Below are 19,074 nucleotides of genomic sequence, written 5' to 3' on the forward strand. Positions count from 1 at the left end.
GGAGATGGAGGGGTTTTGGGGACGGGGTGTGTGTGTGGGGGGGGGGAGGGAGGAGAGTGAAGAGAAGGTGGGGGTTGATTGCACCATCTCACGCTGTTATCACGCAGCGGGCATACGCGCATCCGTCTTCATCCAGTCAGCGAGCGTGAGGCGGCGGGCCAGTGAATCTGTGAATAGACATCGCAGGGCAGCGCAACGGGTGGGGAAGCAGAGGGGCTACGGAGGGAACTGAGCAGCCACTACGCCCACAATGCTCCCATGATTCTTAAGAGGCATTTATACAGCGGCCAAGAGCAGGCGAAGAAGGAGAGGAAGGGAAAAAAAGGAGATAGCACGGTGAATCAGCTGAATGGGCTCTGCTCTCCATCTACACACCGTGTTGTTTAAAATGTGATGCTCAGCATCCCTGATGCATTGTTTGGGTGTGAACAGGGAGAGTAGGGATTATCTGGAGATCGCAAAACACCCAGTATTTTTCCTGGCTTTACACTTTTCCTCACACGTGTGAATTGTTGTAATATCAGTCTTCAAGTGGGAAAAAAACAATAGTTTTTTACTCTCTTTAAGTGGAGTACAAGGTCCAAATGGACCTTGTGCCACCTATCGGGAAAATTGCCAAATTATCAAAAACATTGAGAGTGTTTTGAAGGACTTGCGTAAGGAGTAATAGTAACACAGTTGGCCATGTACTACAGAAGAACATTTATTGCAGGCACTGCTCTGTTACAGTGAACAGAAGAAAGTAAATCTCTTTGAACGCTCCAATAATTGTAGGTTAACACCCAGAACCAGGGACATTTCATTACAATAGCTGACCAAGTCCTGGAGGAAGAGTTCATATGAGACAATGGCAATACATTATTACTGTGAAAGCTCATTATGATTCAAACGCCTCGCTGTGGTTAGAGACAAGGCCCACCCCCATTGGTGTTGCTGACTAATAAGGTTTTTGCAGGACGGGGGGAACAGTGGCTTTCTTTATTGAAACGTATTTCTTTGTTTGGGACCTTGCTGACATTGATGTGATTTGTCCCGTAGCGTTGGTCGGCAACACTGTCACACACTGGGATTGTCTCTCATAGTCTCTCTGTCTGTTACGATGATCTGATCTGATCTTAACCACAAGGAAAGAAGTGGGTAGACTGTAGTGGGTGGACCCCCCCCCCATCCCACCCGCCCCCCAGAATCTAATTGCTGTGCCCATTGTCGGTCCCCCAGGGGTTAAGGACACATTCTCCCCGCTTTGATTTTCTAATGAAAGAGGCAAATTCCAGGGAGAGCGCCTTTAACCTTTTGAGAGATGGATAATCAAGCAGCTTTATCGATTTCTTTGTTTACGCACAGTGAAGACTTGGTGTCCAGCTTTTAGGGACAACTGCTGTTGTTGAGCCAAATAGAAATGTCATAGTCTTTGGTCCTGGCTGACTTCAAAAGCTTTGTCAGAGGAGCCTAGGAAGATGCATGAACAATGAGCAATCTATAGTATTCAAAACATTTTGTGTAAACCAAGGTCATGGTCAACATACTGTAGTCACCATCTTAGACATACTGCCCCAAATGTAAAAACAAACATGGGTAGACTGATGAGATGTTCTGCTGTAATCTTTGTATACCTTGGTCTCTCCTGGATATTTTCAAAAGTAGAATGCCAGATCCATTAGAGCAGCTTCTCTACAGTTTGAAAACTTCTACCAGAGCTGCCAAATCTACAGAGAGTTTACTTCAGCATCCAAGTTTATTTTTTGGCTCAATTCTTTATGAACTTTAGTCCAGTCACTGGTGCAAGAGAAAGATAGGGATCTTGCCCTGTCACACTCACTATAAGAAGATGCATTGCTGTTTCAATGCTAATGCAGTGGAATGAGCAGTCTGTGTTTAATGGTGTAGTTTGACATGTGGGTAAATCTAGGGTTAGATATAAACTTTAGTCAGAAATGGATGTTGGTAGTAAGTGATATGGGCTTGCTTGGTGTTGCATGAACCTGGTGGATAGAGAGAAGTTCTTAAAGCTAAAAATGAACTGTTCAGTGAGTGGAATATTATGTCTAAAATGCTTGGTCCTAATCCCAAATCATTTATGCAAAACCCACAGATTAATAAAAAGGTGAAAACTGTACTTGGATCCTTAAATTGTGACCAGACATGTGTAAGATGGACTAGCCTGGTATGATAGATTGTAATTTAGGTAGTGCCGATGCCGTCTATGTTGGATTCCACTTGCTATTTGGCCAGGGGTTGCTGTTTTGATATAATGCATGAAATACTGCAGTTGTAACACTCCGATCATTGGGATCGTGCGCAAAGTGCTGATCATGGATGCAGTTTGTCAGGATCCGTAGCCAGGTCCCCCCTCCACCCCCTTCCACCCTTATTTACAGCAGGTGACTCTTGTGACATTTGTGATGATGAGCCCACATTGGATCCCAGAGCTTTGTCTCGCTCTTCTGACAGCCGTGTTTACGTGCAAAGCCTCTTATACAGTCTGGAGAAAATCCAAATGATGTGCAATGATATCCCCTCCTATGCAAACTTAATGATGACTAGCAAATGCAGCGGATTCAGCATGCACTAATGAGGGAGAGCACAGTGAGCAAGGACATTCTGACATTATAAACAAAAGGCTCATTTTCTGAAAAGCATAAATGAATAACCGAGGGCCGTTAAGGGAAGTTAAAGTTCCTGAGGGCCATTGATTGAATTCGCTTAAATCACCCATGTCTTGCGTTTATGGGTGCCGTGACATTAAACATTGCCAGTATTTTCCGAGTTTGCCTGGAAGAGGGAGTGAATTTAACAACAAGAAGCCCAGGGTTCTTTTTATACCCTTCCTGGCATTCACTCCCTTCCTTGAGTCTTATCTTGTTTGATGGAAGTCACAGCGAAGCCCTACTCTGTGCATAGTTCCCAGCAGAACGGCTCAGGAGCTACTGTAAATATTCAAGACTAACTTTGGATATCAGCCGCCGAATCCCACGCTGTCCTCTGCAAACACAAAGAAAAGAGACAGCGCATGGAGCTGGAGCCACAGAGCGTTGCGTAACCTGAAAGGACCGTCACACCAGAGCAAGAGTTTTTATTTCTCAGCAAAGTCCAGTGGTCACTGCATAGAGAAACTTCAACCTAGGAGGTCATTCAGCAGAAACTTCCGTCCTATCATTTAGCATGTGATCCATCCCATCCTAGAGAGTCGTGGTAATTGGAGTGCTTCTACTCCAATTTGCAAACATTCTCATTTGTGAATTCGGGCACCAGAGGGAATTATCACAGCTTGCTTCGATTTTTGGTTTTACTCAGATTTGCATTTTCCCATGTTTTTTCATCACCAGCCATTACCCAAGGCAGCTAAACATGGCCCATTAATGTGTCTGGGTGATCACTAAAGCATGCTGGGTTTCAGGAAGTTTTCTGGTTACACACCACCACATAATGAAAACAGGCTCACTGTCTTGGAGAAGATGTCAGTAAATGTCGAATTAAATATCGTAATGCTGTGCAGGAGTGAGTGTCTCAGAGAGTCATTCACCTGCGGCCGCTGCGTTTTCACCAGATTAAAACGTGCCCCTTCCATCGACAAAATATGTGTTCCCACACACTCTCCACAGTTTCCCATAAAACATAACCTTCACTTCGCAACGTCGAGGTCTCACCGCCCATGCAGGTTTCTGTGAGTGTAGCTCTCCACTGCAGCTTTTTTTTTTTTTGGGGGGGGGGAGTGATTTTTTCATCTTTACTGGAGCAGTCTGTGATGGGCGCTGGATCACAGGACTCAGAGCTGGCAGCACCCATCAATCTGAGCTGATTTACGGACGGACTGCAGCTGCTAAAGCACAATCTAAATCCCTATTGTCAGAGAGTGGAATCAGTCTATGAACATATCTCAGCTGTAATTACACACAACCTCATGGTATTTTACAGCTACCCTCACACATATGCAGGTACATTTTGATCCTTCTTATTAAAAGGATCATTAAGACCCAAACCAATATCTATCTCATTCCTACACTCCTACACTGTGTTACACTGTAATAAAAGCTTATGAAATTGTATTCTTATCCATCTTGCTGTATACTAGATCAACTCTGACCTTCAATGTTGTTTTAACTCAAATAAAGGATTATAAATGATTGGCTTTAGTGCCTTGAGGTATATGCTTACATGTGAAAAAGGTTATATTGATGAGGCTTTGCATGAAGAGCAATAATATTCTCAGTGGCATGCCTTATCTCCTGAGTTTGCATTGCAAATTATAACCAGGTCAGACCAACTCAAGAGGTTTGATGACTGCTTTTGATAAATCATCTTCCCTTAGTGACCTTTTGACATGTTTATCAGAGAATAGTCCAGCAAGCGTGGGGAGAACAGTGGTCCGAGTAGGGCCCAGCTTCGCTCTGATTAAGTTAAACGTGGGCTACCAGTGTGTGTGCCCTTGATGAAAGATTATGGGGGATGTCGTTTTAATCTTGTGGTGCTGCCTCTCAAGGACGTCCGCTGATGCACCTCAAAAGCGCTCTCCCTAAAGCTGGCTTTGACGGATGATGCCTCCCTCCCCAAATGATAGGCTATTATTTTACTTTGCGGCGGATAAATGGAATCGGTAGCTGCTAGCTGTCCCCTCGCTGTCTGGCACGAGCAGACAGGAGAGAGAAAACAGGGGGTGACGAAAAGCTTGTTCTCATGTCTCTATCATTTCACACGTCTCTGTACTTTCCATGTTTCAAAACCAACATCTAGTTATTTTTTTCTCAAAAGCTGTACCTGTATGCGCTTAATATCAGATATCTTTCAAAGACGTTCAGCCATGCAGAGAGAGAGTCTTTCAAGGGTAGGCAAAGTTACTGACGTTGCTGTCTCTTTTGTCATTCACAGACCAGCAGTATTCATGGTCGCCATCCCAGTACTTCGATGAAGACAGCTACTCTCCCCCTCCCAAGAATATGAAGGGTCTATCCGGCGGCCGGCCTCAGCTACAGATCTCGTCAGCGCACACGTGCGGCATCTCCGACTGCGAGCACTCCCTGGACCACCTGCAGCATGGGCCGGCCGAGTCGCGCCAGTCCTACCTGCTCAGCCCGACCGAGAGCTGCCCGCTGGACCACCACCACCGCTGCTCGCCGCGCAGCTCCATCCACTCCGAGTGCATGGTGATGCCCGTCTCCATGGCCTCGGACCACGTGTCCAGCAGCACCTTCCCCCGCATGCACTACAGCTCGCACCACGAGGGCTCGCGGGACGACTGCTCCACGGCGCACGTCACCGGTGGAGGGGTCGGAGGCCCCGGCGGCGGAGGAGGTGGTGGTGGTGGTGGAGGTGGTGGAGGTGGTGGAGGTGGTGGCGGTGGCGGTAGCGGCAAGATGAACCGCATCCCGGCCAACCTGCTGGACCAGTTCGAGAAGCAGCTGCCCATCCACCGCGACGGCTTCCACACGCTCCAGTACCAGCGCACGTCCACCACGGCCACCAGCGAGCAGCGCAACGAGAGCCCCGGGCGCATCCGCCACCTGGTGCACTCCGTGCAGAAGCTCTTCACCAAGTCCCACTCGCTGGAGGGCTCGTCCAAGATGAACGGCACCAAGGGGGGCGACTCGCGCTCCTCGGACAGCGGCCACCACCACCACGGCCACGGCCACCACCACCACGGCCACGGCCACCACAAACACAGCAAGCGGAGCAAGAGCAAGGAGCGCAAGTCCGAGTCCACCAAGCACCGCTCGGGCATGGCCGGCTGGTGGAGCTCGGACGACAACCTGGACAGCGACAGCACGTACCGGACGCCCAGCGTCATGAGCCGCCACCACGTCGACCACATCAGCCACTGCTACCCGGACTCGGTGCAGAGCCACTTCGGCGACCTCTCGCTCAAGACCTCCAAGAGCAACAACGACGTCAAGTGCTCGGCCTGCGAGAGCATGGCCATGGCGCCCGAAGGCAAGTTCATGAAGAGGAGCTCCTGGTCCACGCTGACCGTCAGCCAGGCCAAGGAGGCGTATAGGAAGTCCTCCCTGAACCTGGAGAAGCCTGTGATGCCGCAGGACCTGAAGCCCTCTTTGAGGGCTTGTCATTACCTGCAGGTGAGTGCTTTGGGCAATTGTAGTTTTTTATGATTGGTTCCTGTAGTCCATCAACCGTGGACACTGAATAAGTGCATTTGCTTGCGCTCTCACCCTGGAGTTATGTGGTCAACACTCACTGAGGCCAGGTCCTGCAGTACATTGTGAAAGATGAAGCCAGGTGATAATGAGCACCTAGCATTTAGACCAGAGGGAGGCACTCATTTGACCTCAATTGACCACAGTGGTCAGCTCATTCAATATTTTACTATACTTTTTCACAAAGATATTCTGCACTATTTAAAGTTAACGGTGACTTTATATCCTCAAATGTCATGTGAGCTGTTTACATTAAATGAGGGTGTGCCCAGAGGAACTGGGAGGCCTAAAGTGCACTGAGTAAATCCACAAAGAAAATAAAGATTTACTGATTCCGTTAGTGTGAATGGACCAGTAGCCACCCAAAGCCATTGTTTAGAAATATTGCAAACAGTGGGGGCATATTGACTTGCATTGACTGGTCAGTGAGACCTTGTGGTTTTACAGGGAGCAGGTATTTCATTATCCCACCAAACATTAGCGATGAGTTCCCATCAAGAGTGCTAAAGCTCTTTGTCAGTTACCTGTTCGCGGCTCTTGACTGGAGTGGGGGTTTTCTTCTTAGCCCTGCTGTCGTATCTACGAGAGTGCGCTGTCGTGGGAGAATACTTAGCTCTTATCGAGGTGTTTCATTGTGTCAGACCAGGGGAATAGCAGAGGATTAAATGCATGGGGATCAATCCAAACCAAATCATTATTGTGCACTTGGATGCCTCGAGTAATCATTTTTAGCCGTGTGCGGGATTGTACGGCTTTAAGGTGCCACCATGGAGGCGACACTGCTGACGGTGCACTGGAGCGTCACAGGAGTCACTTGTGGCAACATGGCTTATTTTAAAAACTACACATCCCATGCCGCTCAGTTAAGTCTGTGAATGGAGTCTATATAATAGACTATAGACCCTACTATCAGTGTCTAATGTGTAATAAGACCATGTCAGTCTGGCTAATGGGATGCTTTGAGAGAGCTCTATCTGCCACTGCTGTTCCTCTTAAACAGATTGTTCTGTGATAATTATCTGATTATCTCTCACAGGGCGCTTAGTTCGCTCCATATTGGTTAATCAGATTGAGCAAAATGCCTCAATGTCAATTTATGCAAGTGCAGCCCGGAGCTCTTTGAAATATCTACACATATCCCTCCACATTTATTTTGTTACTGTGTTGACTGTTGGTGTCTTTCTCCTCTTAAATGAAAATTGACACCAAGGAACAATTATGGAGTCATTGCACAATGAAAACGTGTGATAGGTTAGATCCGAGTAACTACAGGGGTATATGCATCTGCAGCAACATGGGCAAATTATTCTGTTCCATAATAAATTCTAGACTGACAGATTTTATCAATCAACACAACATACTAAACAAAGCACAAATTGGTTTCCTCCCAAATCATAGGACCTCAAATCACATTTTTACACTACACACTATAATTGATAAACACGTTAAACAAGACAAATCCAAATTATTCACTTGCTTTGTTGATTTCGAGAAAGCCTGTGATTCTGTATGCCACAAAGGTCTACTCTACAAATTATTAGAATATGGGGTTGGCGGGCAAACATATGATGTAATAAAATCAATGTATTCCTCAAACAAATGTGCAGTTAAGATTGGAAATATGCAAACAGATTTGTTTTCCCCAATACCATGGTGTCCGTCAAGGATGTGCAATGAGTCCAATGTTATTTAATTTATATATAAATGAGTTGGCCACTAAAATCCAACAATCCACTGATCCTGGCATAAAATTAGTGTCTAAATTACAGTAGTGTCTAAAATGTCTTCTCTATGCAGATGACTTAGTTCTCATAGCCCCAAATGAAGTAAGCCTGCAAAATAGCCTGAATATTCTGGAAAAATTCGTGGAAAATTGGTCACTAAAGGTGAACTTAAAAAAGACAAAAGTTGTAGTTTTCCAAAGAAAAAATAAAAATAACAACATTATGAAATTTTCAATTGGCAAAGAACTAATCGAACAAACTCAAGAATATACTTATTTAGGGATCTCCATCAACTCAACAGGAAAATCTGATTTGGCAGTAAAAAACCTAAAAGAAAAAGCACAACGATCTCCATATGCTATCAAAAAATAATTTCAAGCCAATATTCCCATAAGAATATGGTTAAACATTTTCATGCAAGTCATTGAACCTATTGCCCTCTATGGGTGCGAAATTTGGGGACCACTTTCGAGATATGATTTTGCGGATTGGGAAAAACACCCAATTGAAGCCCTGCACACGGATTTCTGCAAAAACATTCTTAGAGCTCACAGAAATACCCACATAATGGCTGCAGGGCTGAACTGGGCCAGTTCCCATTAATTATCAAAATTAAAAAAAGAATTTTAAAATTTTGGAAACACATACAATTTAGTAACCCCAATTCATTACATTATAAAGCCCTAAAAAGCTCAGAATTAAATATAGAGAAAAGTCCCCTAAATCAATTCATCTTAAAGCACAGTAATCTCACTCCAATTAATTTGACAATGCCCAAAACTAAAAAAGATTCAATTCAATTAGCGAATAAAATCCATCCAAATTCTATCATAGAAAAAGAAAAAGAAAAATATATATCATATTGGACAGAAATCGCAAAAACCTAACATAAACTTGAATGTTATCTTGCAATTAAGCACAAATATGAATTGGCCCCATATCTAAAAACGCTCAAAGACAAACATCGAAACAGAACCAGAAACGAAACAGAACATCGAAACAGGTAGAAGGAAACAGACCTGGTTACCAAGTGAGGCCAGGCTGTGCCACCACTGCCAGGAAAGTAAAATAGAAACAGAGCTACACTTCCTAACAGAATGCAAATTTTACACAGACCTCAGAGAAACCTTCCTTAAAAAAGCAAGTACCATACGCCCTGAAATCTTAGATGAAAATAACGAGGGTAAGCTAAAATATATCCTGGGCGAAATTCCAGAAATTGCACTGGCAGCTGGAAAATATGTACTAGCCTGTCACGAAAGACGAAATGCAACCGTAAGCCAGTGATTCCACCCCTACTGTTGTTTATCTTCTCCCCCCCCCACCAATTTCACTATTCTATTAACCTACATTTTCTTCCCTCTATTATTTACATTATCATCTTATCATTATTTTTTTTAGTAGTATAATTATTATTAATGTCTCCTATTTTGATTATTCCATGTTTTTGCTTTTGTTTTTTGTTCTTAATGCTTTGCCAATATTGTAACCTGAACAGTCATGCCAATAAAGCACAATGAAATTAATTGAATTGAATTGAATTGAAAAGCAGCAGACAGTTTCTCCCTTAAATTTACCTTAGAAAAGGGCACTGACTGGACGTAGTCCTCTGTTGGGGGCTTGATTGCATTTTGGGGGGTGCTTGATAAACAGATGCTCCAAAAATAGCACTGCAGTATATCACCGGGCTATATTTGGATCCCATTATCAATGCAGTGGCGGTGACGCAGAGTCCTGGGGGAATTTATGTTCTCACTCTGATGTTAGGCAGCCGAAAGGTCTTTGGATTCACATTGGGCCAAAATGGAAGGAAATAAAGGTGCTATTTTTGGTCTGCTTTCATCAACAAGGGCAGTCAAGCAGGTAGATTGAATTGTTGTTCAAGGAAGGGGCATTTAGAAGGGTGACTTCGACAAGCTTGTTGCCTTGTCTGTCTCCCTTTATTTATTTGCCTACTTACTAATGGACATACAGACTTACTTACTTTTACTTACTGACTTATACATACTTGTCCCCACATTTTGCAAAGTAACTGAGCTTTTCTTTTTACAATCTGAACCACTTGAGGTACAAGTCACCTTGCTGATGACAAGTCTGGAGAGTACTTGAGACCCTGGTTAGTGAAAGCACCTGTGTCTCCCCCAGCCCCATCAGTGGAGCTGACATGAGTGGCTCTGAATGAGGGGACCACTGATTTCTTTTCATCTTCACTTTCATGATCCAGTCGCAAAGGGATGGGTACAAACAAGAAAAGAAAAAAACACAGAACCCTAGCTGACTTGGTTAAAATCAGAACGGCTGACAATTGCTGAAAGTCGTTGGAGAAGGTAGTGCCTGCGTCATTGGCGGAGCAGCACCACAAATTAGTCTCCAATTATTGTTCCAGCTGAACCTCCAGCGCCTTCCAAGCCCCCTCTCCTTCTGTGGGATGTGAGGCCTGATTCAGACGCGAGAGGTGGCGGTGGCGGCGCAATAAAGTGTTAAATTAAATGAGAAAGAGGGCGAGTGAGCCGGTGCCAACAGCCAGCCTCATCACCACCTGCCACCTCGTTTACACTCTCAAATCTGCTCCCCTCTGGGCACTGGCACCCTCTCTCTCTCTCTCTCTCTCTCTCTCTCTCTCTCTCTCTCTTTCTCTCTTTCATTGTCCCTCCTCCCTCCTCCTCTTACACACACTGTCTCCATCAACTTCCATGTCCACATGACTCTCTCTCTCTCTGTCTCTCTCTCTCTCTCTCTCTCTCTCTCTCTCTCTCTCTCTCTCTCTCTCTCAATATCTCTCTATCTCCCTCAAATTCAAATTCAAAATGCTTTATTGGCATGACAAGAACACTCATATTGCCAAAGCAGTTATTATATAATACAAGAAATGATAGTGAGTGTGTGTGTGTGTGTGTGCGCGTGTGTGTAAAAATATGTATACATGTATGCTCTTGTGTGTGTGCATGTGACTTTCTGTGTATTTGTGTGTGTGCATGTGTGTGAGAGTGTGTTTGTATAGGTCACTTGTTGTCCCATAGGCCCGGTCTCCTTCTCCATGTAGTATCTTGAATTGTGATACTCTTTACTTAGTTCACTAAAATTTGGAATTTCTGAGTTTTTTTTTTTGATGAAAATGATTCTTGTTTGAGTGAATGATTTACATTGTACTGTAGGAGGAAATACATCTGTCTCAACCTCACCTGATCGAGAAATGACCACATATTTTCTGTTCTTTTAGTTGCCATGATTTTATGTCCTTTTTTTTGTCCTATTTTGATTGCCAATTTGTGGTCACTTAGTCTGTACTTCAGGTCAGTCTCTCTCTCTATCTCTTTCACTCACTCTCTCTCTCACTCACTCACTCACTTACTCACTCACTCACTCTCTCTCTCTCTCTCTCTCTATCTCTCTCTCTTACTCTCTATTTGTCTGTCTATTCTATCTATCCTCTCTGGATCCCTTTGTGTATTAAGGTGGGCCTCACCCCTTCTTCTTTCTCTCACTTTCATCTCTGTATCCCTTTGTCCATCTTCCTCTGTCATCTCTTTTTCATTTGCCTCCTGCTGTCCCAGCTCCACGGCTGTTGAGTATCTCTGGGATCATTTTCCCATCAGCAAGGTGACATCTTCCCATCGCTCACACTGGAATTCTGCTCTCCCACCACACTAATCCTCCGTCACTAGTCCATCACTAGCTCATATTGTATCGCCTGTATGCTCCAATATTTACAGTTTTAATATGTTATGGAGAGGCTCTGAGGAAGGTTTTTGTGCACCTGTAAAGCATTTATTTTATGGCTTGTGAATTATGTTTGTTTTTGTGCTATTCTGTTAGTGTAGCCTATAACTAACTGTCAAAGGGCAGGCAAAGGATAAAACAGGAACAAAAATGTCTTTTCTCAGATGGGGCTTTGATCATAGCATCATCATAATGGGACAAAGCCACACCAGAGCACTGTAATAAAGCGTTAAAGTGTAACTCCGGAGGAAAAGCTAGGGTGTACAGTATTTACAGTTGTTAACAACTTCAAACTTTTGATTGAGAGCAAAATTACGTTAACCCTTATAAGGTGTTCGGGTTTGTGGGACCCGTTTTCAGTTTTTAGCTTAATAAAAATGATACAAATAATTATTTTTTTAAACTAAGATTCATTGGCCTTGGCTCATTTTCTATGAGGAACATAAATCAGAAAACATTTTCAATCAACCCCCCTGCATACCCCCCCTTCACATTTATATTACACACAGGATGTTCGGGTCCACTGGACCCGGAACTAGTTAAAGTGTGGAAATCAGGTCCTGTGTGTGTCAGAGGGTTTTGATGGTGATGCAGAGCAAATAGTTTCAAAGAAATGAGGATAACATTTCTGAAAATCCAGAGTCCAACACTGAGTTTGAAGAGGAGGATAAGCATCAGCCAGCTCCGAAACGTAAAAGAGCCTCAGGACTAGCCCTTCAGCTGCCAGGACAAGCCTGCGAGCAGCCAGCCCCAGGACCATCCTGTGAGCAGCCAGCCCCAGGACCAGCCCGCAAGCAGCCAGCCCCAGGACCATCCTGTGAGCAGCCAGGACCAGCCCGTGAGCAGCCAGGACCAGCCCGCAAGCAGCCGGGACCAGCCCGCAAGCAGCCAGGACCAGCCCGTGAGCAGCCAGGACCAACCTGTGAGCAGCCAGGACCAGCCCGCAAGCAGCCAGGACCAGCCCGCAAGCAGCCAGCCCCAGGACCATTACGTGAGCAGCCAGGACCAGCCCGCAAGCAGACCAGCCCGTGAGCAGCCAGGACCAGCTCGCAGCCAGGACCAGCCCGCAAGCAGCCAGCCCCAGGACCAACCCGTGAGCAGCTAGCTGTAGGACTACCCCGTCAGCCTACATCGAAACGCAAGCGAACCTCAGGACCAGCCCGCCAGCAGCCAGCCCCAAGACCGGCCAATAAGCAGCAAGCCACAGGACCAGCTCGTCAGTCAGCTTCAAAACGCAAGCAGGCCTCAGGACCAGATCGTGAGCAGCCAGCCATAGGACCAGCCTGTCAGCCAGCTCCGAAACGCAAGCGAACCTCAGGACCAGCCCGCCAGCAGCCAGCCCAAGGACCAGCCGATGAGCAGTAAGCCGCAGGGCCAGCCGTTGAGCTGCCAGCCATAGAACCAGCCATTGAGCAGCCAGACATTGGACTAGACTGTCAGCAGCTTGCAAATGACAACATATGGATGTCAAAAAATGGTAGAATTGAATGGTCTTCCTGCTCAAGAAATGAACCCCCCTGCATGGCTGCCAATGTGATTCGGATGCTACCAGGACCTACATGCTCGATGTCTTGTGCATGTCACTCATGCACAAGACATCAATTCTTCTTTTTACCTTTTCATGCCATCCCCTATCAAAAAATACATATGCAATACACACACAGTGAGACTCTGCCCCTCATGTGTGGTATAGTCTGGTATAAAATTGCCGTGTTCAATGGCTTCAATGTGTTGTTCAGACAGATGTTATTGAGTATGTTCAATTTCTAATGAAATTCAAATAAATAAAACTTGCTTCATTTGTACAATTGTTGATTATTTTCCAGTTATGCCTGTTTTATGATGCATTTCCTTATTTTGTTATATTTTAATACAAAAATAAAAAAAACGAGTGGCACTTCTATTCATAATTGTGATTTAACAAAGGTAAAGGCAACACATTTAACATATGTGTTGTTTATATTACTTGCAGTTGGGATGAAGTAACCATCTAGTGAGTATTTAAAAAAAAAAAGTTTGATTATGTTGAATTAAAAGGCCTAAAATGCAATGGGTCCACTAGACCCAGCAGCACCTCCTGTGTAACAAAAAAACGAACACCCTATGAGGGTTAATTGGTGGTGTTTTGACCAAGACCGTTTATTTGCATTATCACTCAATGGGTTTTACAGTGATGCTAACGACGCAGGGTGCTATGTTGATAGCAATTAACGTATTTTTGTTCTCAATCAAAAGTTTGAAGTTGTTACACTTTAAAAAGCAATAGTAATCTAACCATTTTGGTGCCAGCATGTGCGGTTCAAGCCCTCTTTTGCTTGCTACCACCAAGAACGTGTTTTACAATAGCATCTTTTTTGCCAAACTAATTCCGTTTTCCACGTTAACACAGCTTTTTCTTTCCTGAGAAGAGTTCAAAGAGAGGGTTAGACTTTGATAGGTTTGCTGATAGGGCATTTGCAGCCGGATTTAATAAGCCAATTAATTACCATATTGACTTGCCAAAGGTGACCGGTTCAGGAGGAATAAAAAAGAAGGGGGGAAGAGACACCTTGTGATGAAAGACAAGCCAAGCTGCAGCTCAGGCAGTGAGCGTAGGGCATTTCCCAGGGTGAGGCTTGACAATGCCTCAATAAAGCACAGCATCTTGTTGTCGTGGATACAGGGAGCTGCGTTCTTGGTCCTCTTGAGCCATGTGAGTGAGTGTGTGTCTTTCTGTGTGTGTGCTTGTGCATGTGTGTGTGTGTGTGTGTGTGTGTGTGTGTGTGTGTGTGTGTGCAGGCACGTGTGATGCATGACAACATGCTCTTTCACAACTTCATGAACCTCACTGCAGAGACCGTGCCCTGTATAAGTAGACATGAGAGAGAGAAAGGGAGAGAGAGCGAGGGAGATGGAGATAGGGAGAGAGGCAGAGTGACAGTGACAGTTTTGCCCAGGCATTAGTGCCTCCACAGACATCAAAAGCCCCAGGAAGCCTCGAGGAGCTCCTGATGTGTCTTGGCGCGAGGGGAGCCGGTCAGAGCCAGCGAGCCTCATCCAATCTGAGGGCAACATCGTGAGGAGCAAGGGGGGGGTGGGGGTGGGTTTAAACCCCCCTCTCCAACCCCCCCACTCAGCCACCCACCAGCATCTGAGGAGTCTGTGACATCCTTATGTAAGCACTGGTGCCGCTGACTTCTGCCTCGGACACAGGAGCCAGCGTTGCTTGTCATCGCCCCTTATTCATGTTGTCTTCGCAAGATCGCCTTAACCCACCCATGAACTCCCCCACACACACACAACGACTCACAAAAAAACGCCTGAATGCAGTGGAGCTTGTTGTACTGCCCTTCTCAAATGCACAGTTATCTTCAAGTGTTAAACTTTGTGGCCTGACCACATCACTTGTGGACTGTACTGGGACTATTGAAAGCGGAGGATTCATTTTTAAGTCTTTTTTTAAGTCTAGATTTAGCCATCTTTCAGCTGTTTTCAGAGTGGACAGACTGATGCTTCATGCGGTGGCTGGAAGATGGATGTCTTCAGACCGGAAAGTGGACGGGGGGGGGGGGGTGCAAACCATCCTCCCTCCTGCCCTCCAATCTCTCCACTTTATCAGTCATTTCAAATTAAACAAATCTCACCACAGCTTGTGCCTGTCCTCTGGCATTTTTCCTTAATTAAACATCTAAAAATATCAAAGTCCTCGAAGACTTAATTAACCCAAAGACTTCAGTGTTTACACAGCACATGTTTGTCGTGTGTGTGTGTGTGTGTGTGTGTGTGTGTGTGTGTGTGTGTGTTTATGTGGGGGAGCTTTCACGCAAGTGTGTGTTCTGCTTGTGTGTGGGTGTGTGTGTTCATGACGAAGTATGCTGTACGCGAGCAGAGTGGAGATAGATACACCTGCAACACTTTATGTTGACATTACCGTTTCATGCGGGAAACGTACAAACCTGTGGGGGAGAGCGGCAAACTACATCATCTGCTTTGCATTCAACTCAGTCCAGTCATATATAGGTCATGTGCTTTTTTTTGACCTACTGTATTATTAGAACTGCTGAATAAGAAGTTGTGTGTAAACTGGGGTCATTTGGTGAACAGTTATTCAGGCTGCTAGACATTAATGTGCTAAAATTATAACAGCATGATTGCCTTTGGCTACCGCTAAATGAGAATGATAAAAATGAGGCAATAAGTGTTCACTGCTGTAAAAATTCATCCTATGAATACCTGGGTTTTTTCTCTCCTTGGCCGAGTAGAATTTCCTCTTTATTAGTAAGCAGCTGTATGTTGGAATTTTTATGGGCCTTTGAAGGTCATGCTGTTATTTTTTGGTGACTGGAGTTGGTTGTTAATTCCACGTTTGACTCCACTTACCGTTCTACTAAATGAGATTTTTTGTAATGCAGTTTTTAAATAACGGAGTCGGTGTTGTCACGCTCCTTCTGGTGCATAAAACACAATGAGAACTCTGTGACCTTTCTCTCTTCCTCTTTCCACCCAGTTGACCCATGTCGGGGGCAATAAGTGGTTGCCAGGCAGCTGACAAACCCTGTCATCAGCGTTATAATAACCATCATTAGTGGAGCCAAAAGCTCACTCGTTGGTACAATACCGCATCACCGCCTGTCCTCTCCGAAGATGACACAATTTGAGACGGAGATGACCCACTGTTCTCTCCAGGAGCGGTGATCAACTCCATTAGCAACCATGCCAGAATGCACAGTATTGACGTGGGTCTGGGCTGAGAAAAGATTCAATGTTACACTAAGTGATCTGAGAAAGGAGATGAATGCACATTTCTTGGATGCCATCAAAGAGACCGGCATATTAGTTGATCATGCATGGCGCTGTTGCTAATGAAAAGCACATGTTCATTAAGGTGATGGGCTGTGTTATACAGGCATGGGCTGTCTGTCATGTGACAGATAATGCTGGTGAGAAGGGTGAGACAGGCCTAACCAATTTCTGCTACATGAGAGGGGAGTCACAGAGAGTTTGTCATGCATTTACTGTATATGTCATGTTTCTGTGTGTACAAATAATCATATATAAGCACACACCTACATACTGTAAGCACACATACAGACACTCTCTCTCTCTCTCTCTCTCTCTCTCTTATACATACACACACACACTGTACATACCTATGGGACGCACACACACACACATACACACACACACACACACACACACACACACACCCACAGTGTCTCGCCCTAGTACTAGTGTTTAGTGTGCCTGAGGGCAAATTGGAACCCTAGGGTCTGGCATGTTATGTGAGTTGGCATCTCAGCTACAGTCTGGTGCTTGTGTGTCTGTGTGTGTGTGTGTGTGTGTGTGTCTGTGCTCTAAAAGCTCACTCTGAGACTGACCCAGCCCCTGCTGTAGCCACTGTAATTGAATTCTGTTTTTGAAGTGAAGTGAAGATGTGCTTGTGCCATGCCAAAAATGGTCAGTGAGTGAGCAACGCGACGCCCAGGTGGGACTTGATGCTCTCAGTCTCCTGAGTGGTGAGACAATTTAGCTCCCTGTGACCCAGGAGGGTGTCGGTCCTGCACACACTGATTTGCCAGCAAAGATGTCGCCAATGGCCCATTTTCACATGTCACATTTTTGTCTGTGGTGGTGTGACAGTGTGACACTTCAATCTAAACCCCTTAAGTGTTTTTCCATAAGCTTTCTAAAAAGGTGAAGGGTCCTGTATGGAGCATCTCTCCGCATACAACACTTCCTGAGGGCAGCACTGGCTCTTTCGGAGCCTGAGAGCCTCATCCAATCAGTGGGGTTAACAAAGAAAAGTTTTTTTGACGTATATTCCTCCGTCGAGATGAGCTAAAAAAAAAAAATTATCTTAAAAAACTCTTTAAGTACAACCTTTGATATGAGGAGGATTTACAGAAGCCTTACCATAAGAAAACAAATCATGAACTCAATTCTTGATTGGTAGGTGAATGATCACTGGCATGTTCTTGCATGCTTAAAAGACAACTCGACATCAGACGAGCCGTAACTGAGGAGGTAGTGTTCTTTCATCCCACACAGAGGCATGTCTTTCTCATAGCGTGTGAAAAGAACACTCTGTTTGGCAACACCCACTGAATAGGCCCATTTTCTACCCCTGTGCAAGAGGCCCCTCATCTGAACCCTACAGCACCATGTGGGACCATGTGGGACACTCCAACTCCAAACGACCTTTTGAGAATGAAAGTGAAGTGAAACAGTTTTGCTTGGTGGTCAGACAGAAAAGAGAGTGAGTGGTAATAAAATGCAAGTGGTTTTTATGAGTGACCATGTCATTACTGGTGATGTTTGAAGGCATAAAATGACTTCTACAAAGTCGTATGAGCATTTGCTGTCAGCTAGTTTCAACCTAATATCTCATCCTGTTGCTGTGACTGAAATGATGTGTGTATTGCCTGTCCCCACAGGTGCCTCAGGACGAGTGGAGCGGTTACCCCGGCAGCAAGGATGATGAGATCCCCTGCCGGCGGATGCGTAGCAGCAGCTATGTTAAGGCCATGGGCGACGAGGAGAGTGGCGAGTCGGACTCCAGCCCCAAGAGCTCGCCGCAGAAGAGCGCCCGCTCCGACGCCCTCGTCAAGTCCGTCCTGCAGAGGCAGCTCTCGGACTCCCAGAGGTATGTCCAGTCTGGTCCGCCGCTCATCACCACTCGTGCCCCTTTTCCCCCATTTTTGACCACTCTGCTCATCGTGTGCTAGGGTGGTCTGTGTGGCCTGCCCCCTGGTGGTGTGGTGGGGGACTGATGACCACAGCTATATGCACCAATCATGCTGAATCCATGCATAATGTCTTCCCAATGCACGACTCCACCCGAGGAAATGCAAGACAACAGCAGGGCAAAGGTATTTGTGGGGTGTCGCTGCCTGATCCACTCTAAATGCTGGTCAGAAAGACCATCTTTTATGGCTAGCATTTTGGATATTTTCCTAAGAGGAAAAGAGGTCTTACCACAGGCAGCTGGCATGGATTGGTCAGCTGGCATGGATCGGGCAGAAGTCTAGAACACAGCGGCTGATGCTAAAGCGTTCCTTTCTGAAGCGCGTGTCTCTGTCTACAGTCCTCCAGTTTCTCCACATCATCTCTCCGCGAGCCTCCAACACGTTTAGCTTTTAAAGAAGCTTTCTTCACAACAACGCCACTCCTTTATCCTAACACTAATTTTAACAGGATCATGAGCACATTTACCCATATAAGCCAACAAATAGGTTACTTCTACAAGCAACAGCTGTTCCGGCATAGACATGCTGTTCAGAAAGAGCCAGACAGTTATCTAAGGGTGCAGAGGTGAGAGCGATGCACTAGGGAGTGAAAAGGTGTGGGGGGAAGAAATTGGACAGCCTCAGCCCGAGGTCTAGTTGAAATGAGGAAGACGTTTTTACAGCGGAAGTCATTCAGTTTCTGGAGCCGGGTAAACAGTGTGCCTGTTGAAAGATTACTGATGACATAGAGGTGGCCTGCTGAGAAACTCTTGCTGGGGC

At 45.5% G+C, this 19,074-nt stretch overlaps 1 protein-coding gene across 1 annotated transcript in view; it reads left to right on the plus strand.

Moving 5' to 3' along the window:
- Positions 1 to 2,160: 2,160 nt before the first annotated feature.
- Positions 2,161 to 19,074, plus strand: part of dlgap2a (discs, large (Drosophila) homolog-associated protein 2a) — a 60,242-nt gene continuing 43,328 nt past the window's right edge. The window contains exons 1-4 of the mRNA XM_076300018.1: positions 2,161 to 2,185; positions 4,867 to 5,264; positions 5,352 to 6,068; positions 18,004 to 18,212. Of these exons, the coding sequence (XP_076156133.1) occupies positions 2,167 to 2,185; positions 4,867 to 5,264; positions 5,352 to 6,068; positions 18,004 to 18,212 (1,343 nt within the window). The 5' untranslated portion in view covers positions 2,161 to 2,166. The remainder of the gene's footprint in view (positions 2,186 to 4,866; positions 5,265 to 5,351; positions 6,069 to 18,003; positions 18,213 to 19,074) is intronic.

This window comes from Alosa pseudoharengus, unplaced genomic scaffold, assembly GCF_046254945.1.
Source record: "Alosa pseudoharengus isolate Yale_2024_CS ecotype anadromous, Long Island Sound unplaced genomic scaffold, YU_APseudo_1.1 YU_APseudo_1.1_scf_22, whole genome shotgun sequence".
Lineage (NCBI taxonomy): Eukaryota > Metazoa > Chordata > Actinopteri > Clupeiformes > Clupeidae > Alosa > Alosa pseudoharengus.